The sequence below is a fragment of the Oratosquilla oratoria genome, chromosome 34, assembly GCF_046742065.1.
Source record: "Oratosquilla oratoria isolate Oo_2021 chromosome 34, ASM4674206v1, whole genome shotgun sequence".
Lineage (NCBI taxonomy): Eukaryota > Metazoa > Arthropoda > Malacostraca > Stomatopoda > Squillidae > Oratosquilla > Oratosquilla oratoria.
The window spans coordinates 46,339,508-46,357,561 of NC_134810.1; the positions used below are offsets into that span (position 1 = coordinate 46,339,508).

General features: G+C 44.1%; 1 protein-coding gene across 2 annotated transcripts in view; it reads right to left on the reverse strand.

The window, feature by feature from the left end:
- Positions 1-1,614: 1,614 nt before the first annotated feature.
- LOC143018286 (cotranscriptional regulator ARB2A) overlaps positions 1,615-18,054 on the reverse strand; it is a 93,570-nt gene continuing 77,130 nt past the window's right edge. For both annotated transcript variants that reach the window (XM_076173613.1, XM_076173614.1), the window contains exon 9: positions 1,615-5,631. In XM_076173613.1, coding sequence (XP_076029728.1) covers positions 5,504-5,631 — 128 coding nt within the window. In that variant the 3' untranslated portion in view covers positions 1,615-5,503. The remainder of the gene's footprint in view (positions 5,632-18,054) is intronic.

The window sequence follows — 18,054 nt, forward strand, 5'->3', positions numbered from 1 at the left end:
TCTGTGGCGACTATTTACTTTGCCTCTGGCACTAGCACCAATAGCCTAATTGCTATCCTAGTGCAATCCAAATGAGGACTGGTAGCCCTCCACCTGTGGGCGAGATGGTGGTTCAATCGGAGACAGTCACCAAAATCACCCACAAAAAACCCTAAGGGGTTAACCCACGGATTTTGCCAAAAATCGTCAAGTCACCGATTTGCCCCAAACATTCCTCAGGGGTAGACACTCAATCACATTGTGCAGCGAGGTAGGTGTGGGCAACGTGGACCCAAGGGCGTGCCAGTGGCGACCGCAGAAAGGTCAGCCTCTGTGGCGACTATTTACTTTGCCTCTGGCACTAGCACCAATAGCCTAATTGCTATCCTAGTGCAATCCAAATGAGGACTGGTAGCCCTCCACCTGTGGGCGAGATGGTGGTTCAATCGGAGACAGTCACCAAAATCACCCACAAAAAACCCTAAGGGGTTAACCCACGGATTTTGCCAAAAATCGTCAAGTCACCGATTTGCCCCAAACATTCCTCAGGGGTAGACACTCAATCACATTGTGCAGCGAGGTAGGTGTGGGCAACGTGGACCCAAGGGCGTGCCAGTGGCGACCGCAGAAAGGTCAGCCTCTGTGGCGACTATTTACTTTGCCTCTGGCACTAGCACCAATAGCCTAATTGCTATCCTAGTGCAATCCAAATGAGGACTGGTAGCCCTCCACCTGTGGGCGAGATGGTGGTTCAATCGGAGACAGTCACCAAAATCACCCCCAAAAAACGCTAAGGGGTTAACCCACGGATTTTGCCAGAAATCCTCAAGTCACCGATTTGCCCCAAACATTCCTCAGGGGTAGACAGTCAATCACATTGTGCAGCGAGGTAGGTGTGGGCAACCTGGACCCAAGGGCGTGCCAGTGGCGACCGCAGAAATGTGAGCCTTTGTGGCGACTATTTACTTTGCCTCTGGCACCAGTACCAATAGCCTAATTGCTATCCTAGTGCAATCCAAATGAGGACTGGTAGCCCTCCACCTGTGGGCGAGATGGTGGTTCAATCGGAGACAGTCACCAAAATGACCCCTAAAAAGGAAAAAGCATAAAATCATTTCCACCCATTCCATCCCTTAATACACTCTACACCCCTCCACCCTCCCTCTCATCTTAGCACCTCCTGGATGGCGGGTCATCCCTGCACCTTGTCCACTGCTCTGGGTTAGAAGCAGTGTCGCAAGACACAGCAAGGCTGCTTCATTAAATCGGCGACCCCCCGTCTCCGTCCCTCCATTACATAAAGGGAGAAGACGGGGAGAAATCCCTTCGGGCTGCGTCAAATTATGTTCACACATACTACCTCACCCCCCCATCCCCCCGCCCATTCCACCTCATGCAATCACAACTTCATCCATATTCAACCATTCTCCATTCACCCCTGTCTTCTGTCCTCTCCCGTTCTTCCTCAACAGACATTCCCCTCTTCCCGAAAGCGCCCTTTACCCGAAAAAGTAAAATGCACACACACACACACACACATATATATATATATATATATATATATATATATACCCACACACACGTGTGTGTGTGTTTGTGAGTGTGTATTACATTTGTTAGGCAATAAATAAACTATGAAATTCAACATTTTTATTTCAACCATGACTATTACACTGACCTGCAAAAATAAAGGTATTCTATGTATCAACCCATCTGGCAACGGCATAACTCCAGGACAATGGCACTACCAGAAAACAAAAATGCGTTTTGCTTGAAAACAATCACGATTTCTACCACGCGGCCATAATGCGGCCAACGCGACATCCATGCTGAAAGCGACGCCAATGGAAAGCTGATTTTCAACGAATTTCTTTGTGCAATGGGAAACTATGCAAACCCAAGCCTGCTTTTAAATTCCTTTGCTCTGGTGACGTCCTTAACAGATCTTGTTCTGACTAATCTTGGACGATCCTCTTCCGCAAGAACAAACCCAAGCCTACTTTTAAATTCCTTTGTTCTAGTGACGTCCTCAACAGATCTTGTTCTGATTAATCTTGGACGATCCTGTTCAGCAAGGACAAACCCAAGCCTACTTTTAAATTCCTTTGCTCTAGTGACGTCCTCAACAGATCTTGTTCTGATTAATCTTGGACGATCCTGTTCTGCAAGGACAAACCCAACCCTACTTTTAAATTCCTTTGCTCTAGTGACGTCCTCAATAGATCTTGTTCTGATTAATCTTGGACGATCCTGTTCAACAAGGACAAACCTAAGCCTGCTTTTAAATTCCTTTTCTTTAGTGACGTCCTTAACAGATCTTGTTCTGATTAATCTTGGACGATCCTGTTCAGCAAGGACAAACCCAAGCCTACTTTTAAATTCCTTTGCTCTAGTGACGTCCTTAACAGATCTTGTTCTGATTAATCTTGGACGATCCTGTTCTGCAAGGACAAACCCAAGCCTACTTTTAAATTCCTTTGCTCTAGTGACGTCCTTAACAGATCTTGTTCTGACTAATCTTGGACGATCCTGTTCTGCAAGGACAAACCCAAGCCTACTTTTAAATTCCTTTGCTCTAGTGACGTCCTTAACAGATCTTGTTCTGACTAATCTTGGACGATCCTGTTCTGCAAGGACAAACCCAACCCTACTTTTAAATTCCTTTGCTCTAGTGACGTCCTCAATAGATCTTGTTCTGATTAATCTTGGACGATCCTGTTCAACAAGGACAAACCCAAGCCTGCTTTTAAATTCCTTTTCTTTAGTGACGTCCTTAACAGATCTTGTTCTGACTAATCTTGGACGATCCTGTTCTGCAAGGACAAACCCAAGCCTGCTTTTAAATTCCTTTGCTCTGGTGACGTCCTTAACAGATCTTGTTCTGACTAATCTTGGACGATCCTCTTCAGCAAGGACAAACCCAAGCCTGCTTTTAAATTCCTTTGCTCTGGTAACGTCCTTAACTGATCTTGTTCTGACTAATCTTGGACTATGCAAACCCAGGCCTACTTTTAAATTCCTTTGCTCTGGTGACGTCCTTAACAGATCTTGTTCTGACTAATCTTGGACGATCCTGTTCAACAAGTGCAACAGCAAGTGCTGGAAGTGTTGAAGCCAATGTGAACAACCTAACCATAACACATTGGCCGAAGATCTTTAATCTACAGATCTTTTCACACCCCATATCTAGCCCCGTTCGACTTCTCTGTTTATTTAGCTGAAAATATCGTGTTTAGCCGGTGAATGGAATAACGTGGGAGGAATTAAACTGACAACAGGAGGAGGCCGGCAGCGCCTACTGTGACAAAGGAGAAGTCTCCATCCACCTTCAAGCCTGTTAAAGGCAGTCGACGTTCCTGCAGAAGGAATTCACTGAAGGAGGTTTTAATCAACCATGGCACTCCGAATCATGGGGGAACATCGACTGTAGGTTTTGTAGATTCGTTATTTTAAGGACTTAACATTCTAATATGACTGGAGGCTAACTTCCACTTAAAAATTGCAATAAAGAAAAAATGGTCGCTGTTATCTTCTACTATTCTTCCATTGTGCAACCTAACTTAACCATTTCCTTTACAATCTCAATGAACCTGTCTCATCGAAGCGATATTAATCTCAAGGATAGAAATACTGTTTATTGCTGGAAAAAAAAAAACGTTAGATGCATGAAAAGCGGGGCGCGTTACCGCTGGACAGGTAGTGCGTTACCAAAAAATCCGCGTATGCATACTGCGTATGTATACATATACACATGCGCAGTAACGCGGAACGCTCTAAGGAAATTAAAATCGGTAACGCACTGACGGATATGCACCCCCAGATTTTTCGGTAACGCACTTCCTGTCTGGCGGTAACGCGCCCAGCTCTGACCTACTGAACTTAAACAGAACAAGATATGTAAAGTGCGCCGTCGTGCTTAATGGGTCAATGACTGACGGACGAAGAATGTTTGCAAGGAAGTTTATTGACGTCGTCGGCGATCAGACACTAAAAAGAACAATAACTGTAAGGTGCTATGTTAGTGTGTCTACGAGTAAGAATGAGTGCAGAGAAAAGGGATATATTTGAGCTAAAATATAAAACCCACATTGGGCAAAGACTGTTAAAACGACCGTTGAATTACGATAATAAAGGGAAAAAAAAAATTATTTTGCACTCCCTTTCACAAAGTAACTATTTTGTCCTGAACACAACAATTAAATGAACTTGTTAAAAGACAAAACTCTTCCCCAAGCTAACGCCTCATACAGAAGCGTCAGTGTCATGTAGGACACACACGCTAACGAAAATGAATTACAATCGAGGCACCACAAATCCAACTCTGCTCTTCCTATTAGTTTCAAGTGATGAGTTTCAATTATTATCAGAAGACTCGGCAAGATACACATGAACAGCTACTTGCCTCTCATCCTTTCTTCAGCTCTGGCGAACCCTTTGTCACTAGAAGGTAGAATTTTACGTGATTTTCCATTTGAATTAAAGGGTTGTCCATAAAATCTAAGGTAGAATTTTACGTGATTTTCCATTTGAATTAAAGGGTTGTCCATAAAATCTAAGGTAGAATTTTACGTGATTTTGTATAACTCCATTTGAATTAAAGGCTTGTCCATAAAATCTACCTGCAATTTTTTATTATTACGCCAAATGAATTTTTCAAAATTCTACTTTCTAATGGAAGAAATCATTGGTAAAAGTGGAGCAGATTTTTGACACTTGGGTTCAAACAATTTGTAGGGATCGAATATCACGTTGATCTCTTCAACACAGTGAGTGACGCATCTCTTGTTAATTTATTCTGTATTTAATTCTATATCAATATCATCATTATCTTTTTTCAGCTGACAGCAAATGATGTCATTCGGTTGGGGGATGGATTTCAGATCAATTGTGGTACGGAGGACGTCAATGTCGTCGAAGTTAAATGCAACGCAGCGTTTGTATGAGACCGAACACAAAACTGAGTAGATTTACCTCCCCTCAAATAGTTTTACATAAACTTCCCCTCGTCCGAATTAAATTCTAATTTACCGATTCCCAAACTGGAGACCTCAGCATACGTTACCAACAAATGCATAATCTAGAAATTTAGCTTTTATGAAGAACAACTGAATTTTCCCGTGACCACATGAATTTTGGTGTATTTGGTTTGTTCACTGTGTTCATTTATAATTGCTCGTCGAAAGCAGTGAAAATTAAACTTGAGAACCGGATGGAAGAAGGGGATGGGGATGGGGGAGGGGGAGGGCGGTATTCGCCTTGGCTTGACCGAAAGTAGGGGGTGGGAAGGGCATAGTGTATAAGTATGGTAGGGGGAAAGAAAGCTAACTCTGCCACTGGGAATAGAGCCATCCGACTATGATTCTTTCTTGAAAGGAACCTGCGATCCTTTCCGCAGATAGTTTCAGAATTCAACAGATTCTAAGAAAAGCTCTACGGCTGTGGACGATACTCGAAGTCCATCAGTCCACGAACTCAGCTTGGTTCCTGGTTCCTCTTCTCCTTCTCGGGGGGTCTGCATCCGGACCTACAATTCCTTACGATCAGAAGGTTTCTGCATCTCTTCCGACCTGGTGGCCTTTTTGTACATCACATCCAGGAATTTGAAAATGCTCTTAAAGCTGGCCCATGACGTCATCTCGTGCTGGCCCACACCTGGAAAGAAATGGAACTGGTAACAGAAACGAAACGATTTGCCAAAGATTGTGGGAAACTTTGGTCACATAAGAATGAAGGAGACTGCAAGAGACCATAAGGCCTATACTAGGCAGCTCCGTATCCATCACCACCTGTCATACCCATCCATAAAGTTGTCTAATCGTTTCTTAAAGCAACTGATAGTTTCAGCGCTTTCTACATGGTTACTAAGTTTATTCCATTCGTCAGATGGTCTGGCGAGAGTTATCATCATCATCATTATTATCATAATTATCATTATTATTACTATTGTGGATAGGAGGTAAAGGGAATACGGGCTGAGGGGAACACTTTTATTCCTGACTAGTTTCGCCTGACTAGTTTCGCGACACTAGTCAGGAATAAAAGTATTTCCCTCAGCCCGTGTTCCCTTTACCTGCTATCCACATTCGTCACAATGTTCACACATTATTATCATTATTATTAATATCACCCCTCCTCCTCCTCCTCCTCCTCCTCCTTCTTTGTCGACACTAACCAGGACTTCCTTTCTTGGGGGCAACATCGAGCCGAATCGGTGGACTTGCAGATACAGTAGAGAAGAGGTTTAAGGAAGGCAGCAGAGAGAAAGGCCAGTAAAAGTTAAAAGCTATTCTCTATATATAAAATCCACAATGAAGATGCACGGCGACTTCACTCCCACGGACTGAGATTGGAAACCACCTTCGAACAGACAGTGAGAGGGATTTTCGCTAAAGCTGGATTAAATCACGTGACAGAGTCTCCTTTGGAGGTATTTGGTTGTGAATGTGACTACCAGGTCGGGAGGAACCCTGGGCATTGTATGAAAGAAATATTTGTCCACTTGGGCAACATATTGTGTGTATATGGATGCTTCACGGATCAGAAGCGAGGAGCTCTGTATATTGACGGAGTAGTTGTAGCTCATATGAGCTTCTGAAGAAGCCCTTCTGGGCGAAACGTCAAATACATTGGATCCCATACTCTGCGTTTGCCCTCTCTCCTACAGTAGTTATAGTTCACTTGCACTCGAAATATGTTCGCGGGGAAACATGCCCCTTTGAAATGATTTTGTCTTTTGTCAAGTATCTAATGAACAGTTAGAAAGGTGGGGGGAGGGGGAGGGGGAGGGGGGCGACGTACATCTGATTCTTCTCAGTGATAAGAACCAGGTCCTCGAGTTCTTGAGTCCATCGGTACCACTGTCTCGCTGCTCATCCAATTAAAATTGAGAAATGAAATTCTTGCAAAACAAAAATTAACCTTGAAATGAAAGAGCGATATGGTGAGGACAGGGAGAGGAGAGAGGAGAGAGGAGAGATAAGGGCGAGGGAGGTGAGTAGGGAGAGGAAGAAGTATAAATGTTGCCGATAACGAAGACAAGTTTTTTGGAAAATGTGCCGAGAAAGTAGAAAGACATAAGAATACTAGATGAGAAGGGATGAAGAAATGATGGAGTGTAGGAAGAATAGAAGGAAGGAAAGAAGGGAGGAAGGAAAGAAAGAAGGGAGGAAGTAAGGAAAGAAAGAAAGAAAGAAGGAAAGGAGAGAAAGAAGGAAAGAAAAATTAAAGAAAGGAGGAGAATAGAAAGAAAGAAGAAAGGGCAAGATGAAGGAAGAGAGGAACAATGGTAGGAAAGAAAGAGAAAGAGAGAAGAGAGAGAAGAGCAAGAGAGAGAAAGAGAGATAAAAGAGAAGAGAAAGAGAAGAGAGAGAAGAGAAAGAGAGAAGAGAGAGAGAGAGAGAAGAGAAAGAGAGAAGAGAGAGAAGAGAAAGAGAGAAGAGAACGAGAGAAGAGAAAGAGAAGAGAAAGAGAAGAGAAAGAGAAGAGAGAAAGAGAGAGAGAGAGAGGGGTAAGAGGCTGGGAGAGGGGAAATCCGTGTGTTGATCGCGGCCGTGGGCGAAAAAAAGACGTCGCAGGTCATCGGAGAATCGAGGTCGCACGCAAACAACGTGCCACGTGGCATGGGACCTGCGGCCGGAGACAAGGATGCTGGTGGTCGAGGAGGCAAGGGTGCACTGTACTCGTCTTTCGTAGCCGATGTTTCACCAGCCCTTCCATATCAGGGACAAAATCGCTCCGATATCAAAGATCGTAAAAGGGCTGGGAAGTAACAGGGTCGTGGGTTAACTATGTGCTGGTGGAGCCCTAGTCTCGTATTCGTTCAGTCGTGGGTTAGAATCCCGCATTCCTCTTCGATTCCCAGCAATGAATGTTACCTGTCCTAACACCATGTAGGCTCGTCATCATCTTCTGAATATGGAAATTGTGATGTCTTTAAACGACGGGAGTGTGGTGATGCAGACATGAGGTGACACACAGTCAAAGGAAAATACATACATACATATACCAAAGGTTTTCTCCCCCTTACACGGGGGGTAGCCAAAAAAAAGGCATAGAAACCACTCCCACCCATTCCAACCCTATCATACTCCACTCCCCTCCACCCTCTTCCCTCCCTCTTATCTTGGCACCTCCGGGATGACGGGTCATCCCTGCATCTTGTCCACTGCCCTGGGTCAGAAGCAGTGTCGCAAGACACAGCACATCCACAACCAAAGTTAAATAGATAAGGAAATATTAAGAGGGAATTCATTGATCCACGAATGGATTTCCTAACTCGGCGGCTCACGGATCAACGGGCAGAGATCTTCTTGGGCGTTACAAAGGATTAAAAAGAAGGAACATGCCGACAGGAGACCTTTTGGTCCATAACTAGGTCGGATGCGAAAATATTATAATAATGTTAAATAAATAAAAATTATGATAATATAAATAATAATAAATCAAATAAATAAATGCATTGGCATAATTAAATAATGAACAAACAGGTAAATAGTAAATAATAATAAATTGACATATAACTAATAATGAATAAAAATCAAGCAAATAATAAACAGACAAATAAAAAATATATATATAAAATAAATGGCAGTCATTACAGCATCTTGTTTAGGTGTTAAAATGAATCCTAAATCTTCAAACTGAACTACATTGCACTGCCTCTGCAGAAAGTTTATTCCATTCATTAACTACACGGTTGGCGAAGTTGTTTCTATCCATTTCCAAATTAAATCTACTGCGTGTGCCAAAGACGGTTAATGAAGGAAGAGGACGGAGAGTTGAAAGTTGACGAGAATGGCAAAGAGTTTAACGATAAAGACTAAAGCGAAAGGAGAGGATGTGGGGGTTTCCCTCTGTGGCATGTTCAGACATTAAATAACATTCTCAGCTGTCAGGGCGACGGGAGGGAGTCGTCTGTGTTGATGTGGATGAACATAAGAACATAAGAATGAAGGAGACTGCAAGAGACCATAAGCCCTACACTAGGCAGCTCCGTATCCATCACCACCTGTCATCCCCATCCATAAAGTTGTCTAACCGTTTCTTAAAACAACTGATAGTTTCAGCGCTCACTACATGGTTACTAAGTTTATTCCATTCGTCGACCACCCTATTAGTAAACCAATTCTTGCCTATTTCCTTTTTAAATCCGACAGGAGGGTCGGAGGATAATTGGAGAAGAAACTCCTTACGGATAATGTCCTACGGACGAGTATTTTTCGACGATAGTGTGACCAAGGGTAAAGTAGGAGTTCTGAGCTGGAAGCTACCAGGAGACCATAGTAGGTGTTGTGACTGGAAGGACGTTGAAATTTAGGAATGGAATGGAAGTTCGTCGTAGGAGCTTTGAACTGGAAGCTACCTGGAGGCCATAGTAGGTGTTGTGACTGGAAGGACGTTGAAAGTTAGGAATGGCATGGAGGTCCGTCGTAGGAGCTTTGAACTGGAAGCTACCGGGAGGCCATAGTAGGTGTTGTGACTGGAAGGACGTTGAAAGTTAGGAATGCCATGGAGGTCCGTCATAGGAGCTCTGAACTGGAAGCTACCAGGAGACCATAGTAGGTGTTGTGACTGGAAGGATGTTGAAAGTTAGGAATGGCATGGAGGTTCGTCGTAGGAGCTTTGAACTGGAAGCTACCTGGAGGCCATAGTAGGTGTTGTGACTGGAAGGACGTTGAAAGTTAGGAATGGCATGGAAGTCCGTCATCCTTATGCCGAAAGAATGGGTGCCTTGGATGTCTGTCGAAACGTCAAACGCGATTAGCTGAGCGATCAAAGACAGTTCGAAAAATTGGGATAGGGAACGGAATATGAAGGTTAAGGAAGGAAGGAAGGAAGGGAAGGAAAGAAAGGAAAAGGAAAAGGTGAGGAGGAGAGAAGGAAAGGGAAAGAGATGGAGATGGGAAAGAGAATTACTGACAAGACTAACGGTGGTATTCTTAAAAAAAAATTCCTTATATGAATCTTATAAATTACAAGTCCTTGGAAGAGAAAGATTTATATATGGAAAAAAAATAAGAATACCACCGTAAGAATCTTACGGTGGTATTCTTAACAACAACAAAATAAAAAATAAAAAAAAATTAAAAAAAAAATCTATCCTTTTTATAAATATTTCCCTTCCAAGGATTTATATAAAATTTATGTAAGGATTTTTTTTTTTTTCAAGAATACCACCGGTCTGTAGGTCGCGAATCAGTCGGGTCTTTTGTGAAGACGTGCAAAGGATGTCTCTCTCTCTCTCTCTCTCTCTCTCTCTCTCTCTCTCTCTCTCTCTCTCTCTTTTTTTTTTTGGGGGGGGGGGGGGGGGGGGACGGACACTTTGGACTGAACGATCTACCAATGAGAAGGTTTCGAGCGTCTGTCCAATTTGCGACTACAGAAATATTTTGGCAGGTAATGGGTCAATTTGATGGGGGAATGGACGAGAGGAGGAGAGGAGGAGAGGAGGAGGATAAAAAGAAAGGAGAGGAGAAGTGGAAGGAGGAGAAGGAGGAGGACTGTACGGAAGGCCGAGGCTGTACGGGAGGGCAAAAGGTATTATTCTAAATGTAAAATCTACCCTAGTACAGCAAGAGAAATGGATATATATGGAGATGGACAAATATACATACACATACACACACACAGGCACACACATATACATACATACACATATATACAGAAAGAGAATGTGTGTGTGTGTGTGTGTGTGTGTGTGTGTGTGTGTGTGTGTGTGTGTGTGTGTGTGAGAGAGAGAGAGAGAGAGAGAGAGAGAGAGAGAGAGTGAGAGAAAGAGAGAGGGAGAGAAAGAGAGAGGGGTAGAAAGAGGGAGAAGAGAGAGAGAGAGAGAGAGAGAGAGAGAGAGAGAGAGAAAGAGAGAAGTAAAGAGTGAGAGAGGGAGAGGGAAAGAGAGTGAGAGAGGGAGGGAGAAGGGGAGAGAAGGAGGGAGGAAGGGAGAGAGAGGGAGGGAGGGAGAAGGGGAGAAAAGGAGGGAGTAAAAGAGAGAGAGAGAGAGAGAGAGAGAGAGAGAGAGAAATGGGGGAGACAGAATACCCAAGTGCGTTACTAGTAATGTCCTCACAGAGAAATGGTCGTAGCATTTTGATACCTTCCCCCCTCCCCCTCCCCCTCCCCCCTGCCCTTCTCTCCATATAAAAATGGCGCACATATTAATGAAGAAATCTCCATACATTAAGGTCCGATCAAATGCCGTGGCGCACTGTCCGGATTTCCTTGTGGCAAATTGAGGCCAATTTCTTCCTTGGGTGGGAATTTTTTTGGGGACCTTATCTAGCTAATATCTCTAGATATCACTTTCGCATCTGGATGATGATATATATATATTTTTTTTTCCAAAATATATGACCAAGGACATGGTGAAATACTCGCTCAAAAAAAAAAAAAAAAAAAATGCACTGAGGAACCTTACCATGTCCCATGACAGATGGTACGATATTTTTATTTATTAAAAAAAAAAAAAAAAAAAAAAAAAAAAAAAAAAAAAAAAAAAAAAATCCAGAGTAACCTTGCATGTCCCTTGGTAGATGGTACGATGAGATTTTTGTTATTAAAAAAAAAAAAAAAAAAAAAAACACAGTGAGTCAAGAAATGCAGGAAAGCAGGGCTACCAGCATAGTCTCTCTCTGAAGATAAGGAAGAAATTCCCGTACTCGATATATACGGAAATAACCTTTACGTCAATGGACGTGAGTTCTATGTGACTCATGATCAAATATACTCTTTCTAAGTTACGTATCTAATATCACTAACATCATGGTAATCTATTATCTATCATACCTCGTTTAACATTGAATAGAATCAACAGTTGAGTGTCTATTTCTATCATAAGCGTTTTGTGGTCCAATTTGTGAAACATTGTGCACCTCCCCATTTCACTGAATGTTGATTGTTTTTTATCTTATGTTCCTTACATGTAATAAATAAACAAGATGGTTTCGACTGTCATTTTTTTGTGTGATTTCTGGAAAAAAAAACTCTTACAGCTTGGCATACCCCAGATATGAATTCAGCACCCAAAAATCATTCAGAAACTACACACAGAACGCTTTTCCTCAAAGTGCCTACTGCATGTCATCTAGGCTGCTATTTCGATTTTCTTTCCTGAGTAACACTCTGATCTTGGGGTCCATGACCCCCATATTGGAAACTCAGAATGATATTGTCTTGTGTTCGTTATAACAAAATGGTTAAAAAAGGAACGGGGGGGGGGGTTGCCTAATTTGTAACAATAATCCTTTCGCTGAATTACAGGACTTACATCTCCAGCCTAGCAGTCGCCTGATGGTTTAATTCATCTGAGAGAAATGGTTGATGCCAACTCAATTAGGTTATGTTAAATTAAGGTAGGTTAAGTTAGGTTCAGTTAGATTAGGTTCAGTTAGATTAGGTTAAGTTAGGTTAGGTTAAGTTAGGTTAGGTTAAGTTAGGTTAGGTTAAGTTAAGTTTGGTTAAGTTAGATTCAGTTAAGTTAGGTTAGGTTAGGCTAAGTTAGTTTAAGTTAGGTTCAGTTAAGTTAGGTTAGGTTACGTTAGGCTAAGTTAGGTCAAGTTAGGTTAAGTTAGATTAGGTTAAGTTAGGTTAGGTTAAATTAGGTTAAGTTAGGTTAAGTTAAATTAAGTGAGGTTAAGTTAGGTTAAGTCAGAATATGTGCTTGGTCTCCTGACGTAAGTGAACGGACTTGGGGTTGTCCGCAATCACTGCAACTCGGAGACACGAGGTATGAAAGTTAAAATGTCCCGGCGCGGCGCGGCGCGGCGGCACGGCACGGCGGCGCGGCACGGCGCGGCGGAACGGCGGCCCCTCCCTCCGAGTCATCCACGGCGGGAAGAAGCGAAAAGAAACATTTTACTCCGAAAGTAATTATCGAAAACAAAGAAGCTCTGGTCCTCGTCAACATGCACCTGGGTTTCCATTTAGTGTTTTCCAGAGGAGAGAGAGGGAGAGAGAGAGAGAGAGAGAGAGAGAGAGAGAGAGAGAGAGAGAGAGAGAGAGAGAGAGAGAGAGAGAGAGAGAGAGAGAGAGAGAGAGAGAGAGCCGGTGAACTCTCTAATGTAGCGGGTGCCACCGCAATGGGATAAAGACGCGAGGCGGCAAAGTGCGGCAGAGAAAGAGAGAGAGAGAGAGAGAGAGAGAGAGAGAGAGAGAGAGAGAGAGAGAGAGAGAGAGAGAGAGAGAGATTTGACAAAACGAGATTACTAAAGAGCTGCGAGAGAGCAAGAACACCCAGGGAAAGAAGAAAACATGAACAAAGGCTAAATGGAGGAGGAGGAGGAGGAGGAGGAGTGGAAAAGAAGGACAAAGATGACGAGGGCCACCAGGACAATGGGAAAGAAGGACACTGGAGGAATGGAAGAGGAAGGGAAATGGAAGGGGGAGAGAGGAGTGAGGGGAGGACAGGGGAGAGAGGAAGATATATATATATATATATATATATATATATATATATATATATATATATTATATATATATATATATATATATATATATATATATATACAAACACACAGAAACTGATGTAGAGAGGACGGGAGAGGACAGGAGAGAAGGGAGAGAAGAAGAGAGAGAGAGAGCAATTTCAACAAATCCCTATGAGAGAGAGATTAACTGTCTCGCATCGCGTAGGAGGAGGAGGAGGAGGAGGAGGAGGAGGAGAAGGAGGAGTGTGTGGTGGTGGTGCTTGACGTCATGCAGCGGAAAGAGTGGACACATAGAGGAAAGCCTCTCTCCGGGGGACCAAGAGGCCAAGAGGAGGGGAAGAGAGGGGGAGGAGGGGGAGGAGGAGGGGGAGGGGGAGGGGGAGGAGGAGGGGGAGGAGGGGAGGGGGAGGAGGAGGGGGAGGGAGGAAGGAAGGGATGGATGAATGGGAAAGTAGGGAAGAGGAAGAGGAAGAAAAGGAAGGGAATGAAAGAAGGGAAGGAAGGGAAGGGAAGATGAGGGAAGGGAAGGGAAGGGAAGAAAGGAGGGGAGGGAGGAAGGAGGGAGTGGTTGAATGGGAAAGTAGGGAAGAGGAAGAGGAAGAGGAAGAGGAAGAAAAAGAAGGAAATGTAAAAAGGGAAGGAAGGAAGGTTGGTAGGTTGGAAGGACGGAGAGGAAGGAAGGGAGGAAAGGAGGAGGAAGGGAAGATGAGGGGAAGAGGAGGAGAGAGGAAGGGAAAGGAACGTAAGAAGGGAAGAAAGGAAAGCGGGAATGAAGGAAGTAAGGGAAGGAAGGGATAAAAGACAGAGGAAGGGAAGAGGAAGGGAAGAGGAAGGGAAAGGAAAGGAAATCAGGGAAAAGGGAGGGGAAGTCAGAATGGGATTAGTTTTGAGAAAAAGGAAAGGAAGGAGAGGAAAAAAGGAAAGGAAATGAAGGGAATGAAGGAGGGAAGGGGAGGGAAGGGAAGAAGGAAAGAGAAGGGAAGGAAAGAGAAGAGAAGGTAAGAGGGGAAGGGAGGAGAAAATGAAGAAAAAAGGAAAGGAATTGAAGAGAATGAAGGAAGGAAGGGGAGGGAAGAGAAGAAGGAAAGAGAAGGGAAGGTAAGAGGGGAAGGGAGGAGAGGAAGGGAGGAGAAAATGAAGAAAAAAGGAAAGGAATTGAAGGGAATGAAGGAAGGAAGGGGAGGGGAGGGAAGAAGGAAAGAGAAGGGAAGGTAAGAGGGGAAGGGAGGAGAGGAAAAAAGGAAAGGAAATGAAGGTAAGGAAGGAGGGAGGTGGAGGGAAGGGAAGAAGGAAAGAGAAGAGAAGGTAAGAGGGGAAGGGAGGAGAAAATGAAGAAAAAAGGAAAGGAAATGAAGGGAAGGAAGGAAGGGGGAGGGAAGGGGAGGGAAGAGAGAAGGGAAGGTAAGAGGGGAAGGGAGGAGAGGAAGGGAGGAGAAAATGAAGAAAAAAGGAAAGGAAATGAAGGGAATGAAGGAAGGAAGGGGAGGGGAGGGAAGAGAGAAGGGAAGGTAAGAGGGGAAGGGAGGAGAGGAAGGGAGGAGAAAATGAAGAAAAAAAAAAAGGAAAGAATACAAGAAAGAAATGGAGGAAGGAAAAATGAAGGCGAGAGGGAAGTTGGACGGGAAGAGAGAAGAGAGTAAAATGAACGGAGAAGAGAGGGAAGGAAGAGGAAAGGAAGGTAAGGAAGGAGACTGCAAGAGACCCTAAGGCCTACACCAGGAAGGTCCATGTCTATTACCACCTGTCATCCCCATCCATAAAGCTATTTAACCTTTTCTTAAAACAACCGATAGTTTCATTGCTCACTAACTACATAGTTACTAAGTCTATTCAATTCGTTAACCACACAACTAGTAAACCTATTTTTATCTATTTCCTTCTTAAATCTAAATTAATCCAATTCAAATCCATTACTGCGAGTCCTGCCCTGCTGTCTTAATATTATGACCTTGTCTGCACCACCCTTGTTAAAACCATTGGCCTATATGAATACCTTTATTAGATCACCCCGCACTCTACGTATGGTAAATTTCTGAGCCCATATATCATTTTGGTCATTCTCCTCTATATTGCCATTTTACCGACCACGTAAACAAGTTAAGATCTTCCTGCAGTATCTTGGCGTCTTCCTCTGACCTAATATGGCGTCCTATTTTTGTGTCATCCGCAAACTTACTAACATCACTACTGATCACACTGTCCAAGTCGTATACATACATACATACATACATATATATATATGTATATATATGTATATGTATATATATATATATATATATATATATATATAAATGAACAATAAGGGACCCAAAAATCGAACCCTGGGGAACTCCACTAGTAACACTCCCCCATTTGGATTTTACACCGTTAATGGTGACCCGCTGTTTTCTGTTACTAATCCATGCTCTAATCCATTCAAACACTTTTCCTTCTATGCCATGGGCTTTGATTTTATTTAGTAGTCTCTGGTGGGGCACCTTGTCGAGTGCTACGCTAAAGTCAAGGCAAATAACATCGTAATTACCATTGTTATCTGCCACCTTGTAGACATTAGTGTAAAAGGATAAAGGATTAGTTAAACACGTCTTGCCCTTGGTGAATCCATTCTGTGAGTTACGAATCAAACTGTCTCTCGATGTGAACCATGATTCTATTCGCCATTGTTGAACACATCATTTTCCCTATAACCGACGCCAAGCTGATTGGCCTGTAGTTGTGTCTAGAATATTTATCGATATGTTTTAACGTCACACTCTCCCTCCTATCGGGAGGCTAGGACGGTGCCCCTCACAGAGGGCTTTGTAGCGTGGAATTTAATGAACCATGCCCTTGGTTCAACTTCGCCGGTGGCAGGATTCGAACCGCCCTCACCTCGACCTTCGCCGCAAGTAACGACGCCCTAACCAGCTCAGCTAGCGAGCTTCCAGAATATTTATCACTCTTTTTTTAAAACGGGAACGACGTTTGCCTGTCCCTAAAGAAATAGGCAAGAGTCCAGTGTCTACTGACTTGTTAAATGCTTCCGTTATCTGGTCGCATACTTCAAACGAGGAACAGGGGAATGGCCTTGGACAAGGGGAATGAAGTGGCTGAAGGAATGATTAGAAAGAGAATGGAATCGAGGAGGGGAGGGTTGGAGTTGTCAGAGAGAAGAGAAGCAATGAGAAGAGGAAACGTTAACCCTTTTACCCTGGTGAAGACCTTTTCAGATTCTGTTATGACAAGCGCCAGGCAATTTCATTCGTTTTAAGCAACCGTAACGTGGTGATAAGAATTCTATGTGATTTCATTACCCTTCTATACATAGGGTTCCCTGGGCATGGCAAAGTAGCCTGGCAGCAGTAAAAATAAAGTCAAGAAAACGCTGCGAGAGGATTAACAAAATGGATGGCTCAAGATGGCCCCTGTGCTACACTGGGGAGGGTTCCAGCCTTCCCCCCGCCTCACCTGGATAAAATCGGCTGGCGGCGGAGAGATAGAACACCACCAAAGGCGTAAAGGTCCTCAGGTTCCCCAGCCGGAGGGGGTCCCGATCAATGGATAGACCCTACTGCCACGCCGATGGCGATCAGTGTCTCGTCAGTACTTCACAGTACTTCGTCAGTACCCCCGACCGGACGGGGGTCCCGATCTCGATGGAAAGACCCATTTGCCACGCCGATGGCGATCAGTGTCTCGTCAGTACTTCGTCAGTACCCCCGACCGGACGGGGGTCCCGATCTCGATGGAAAGACCCATTTGCCACGCCGATGGCGATCAGTGTCTCGTCAGTACTTCGTCAGTACCCCCGGCCAAGTACAAAACAAAACAATCCAGACATTGGCCGAAAAAAACAAAATTATATCTGGACAGCGCGCCACGGGGTGGGAGGGGGAATAATGAGGAGCGATTTTAAATGAAGAAGAAATGGAGAGAACGACAGACTGGGTGAGACGGACACAAGGGGAAGGAGCAGAAAAGGGGAGGGGGAGGAGGGAAAAGAGGGGAAGAAGAGAGGAAAGAGAACAATGGGGAGGAAGAGGAAACGAGGAGACGGGGGAGGAGTATTAGAGAAAAGTGGAGGAGGAGGAGGAGGAGGAAGAGGAGAAATAGGCGAAGAGGAGTAGGAGGGAGAGGAAGAGGATAACGATGGAAAAGAAAAGGAGGAGGGAAAGGAGGAGGTGGAGGAGTGGGAAAGGAGGTGGAAGAGAAGGAGGAGGGAAAAACGAGGAGGTTGAGGAGGAGGAGGAGGAGGAGGGGGAAAGGAGGAGGGGGAAAGGAGGAGGAGGGAGAAGGAGGAGGTAGAATGGAGGAGGAGGGGAAAAGGAGGAGGTTGATGAGGATGAGGTAGAGTAGGAGGAGGGAAAAGAAGAAGAGGAGGAGGAGGAAGAGGAGGAGGAGGAGGAGGAAGAGGAGGTGGTAGAGGAGACTGATTGATTGTTATGGTTTGTGGTTAACTGGCGCTTCTATCCCAGCGAACAATCTTGCGTTGGTGTAGTTCATGGGTGGGGAACCTTTGTGAGCGCGCGTGCCGAAACGGGCCAATCCTCAATGCGAAGAGCTTCTCACTTGCCCACAGAAGTCGCTGGGAACTCGTTATTATTACCTTTTAAGTATTTGGTGAAGCTTTCAAATATTAAAACACACATACACGCACGCACATACACACGCACACACA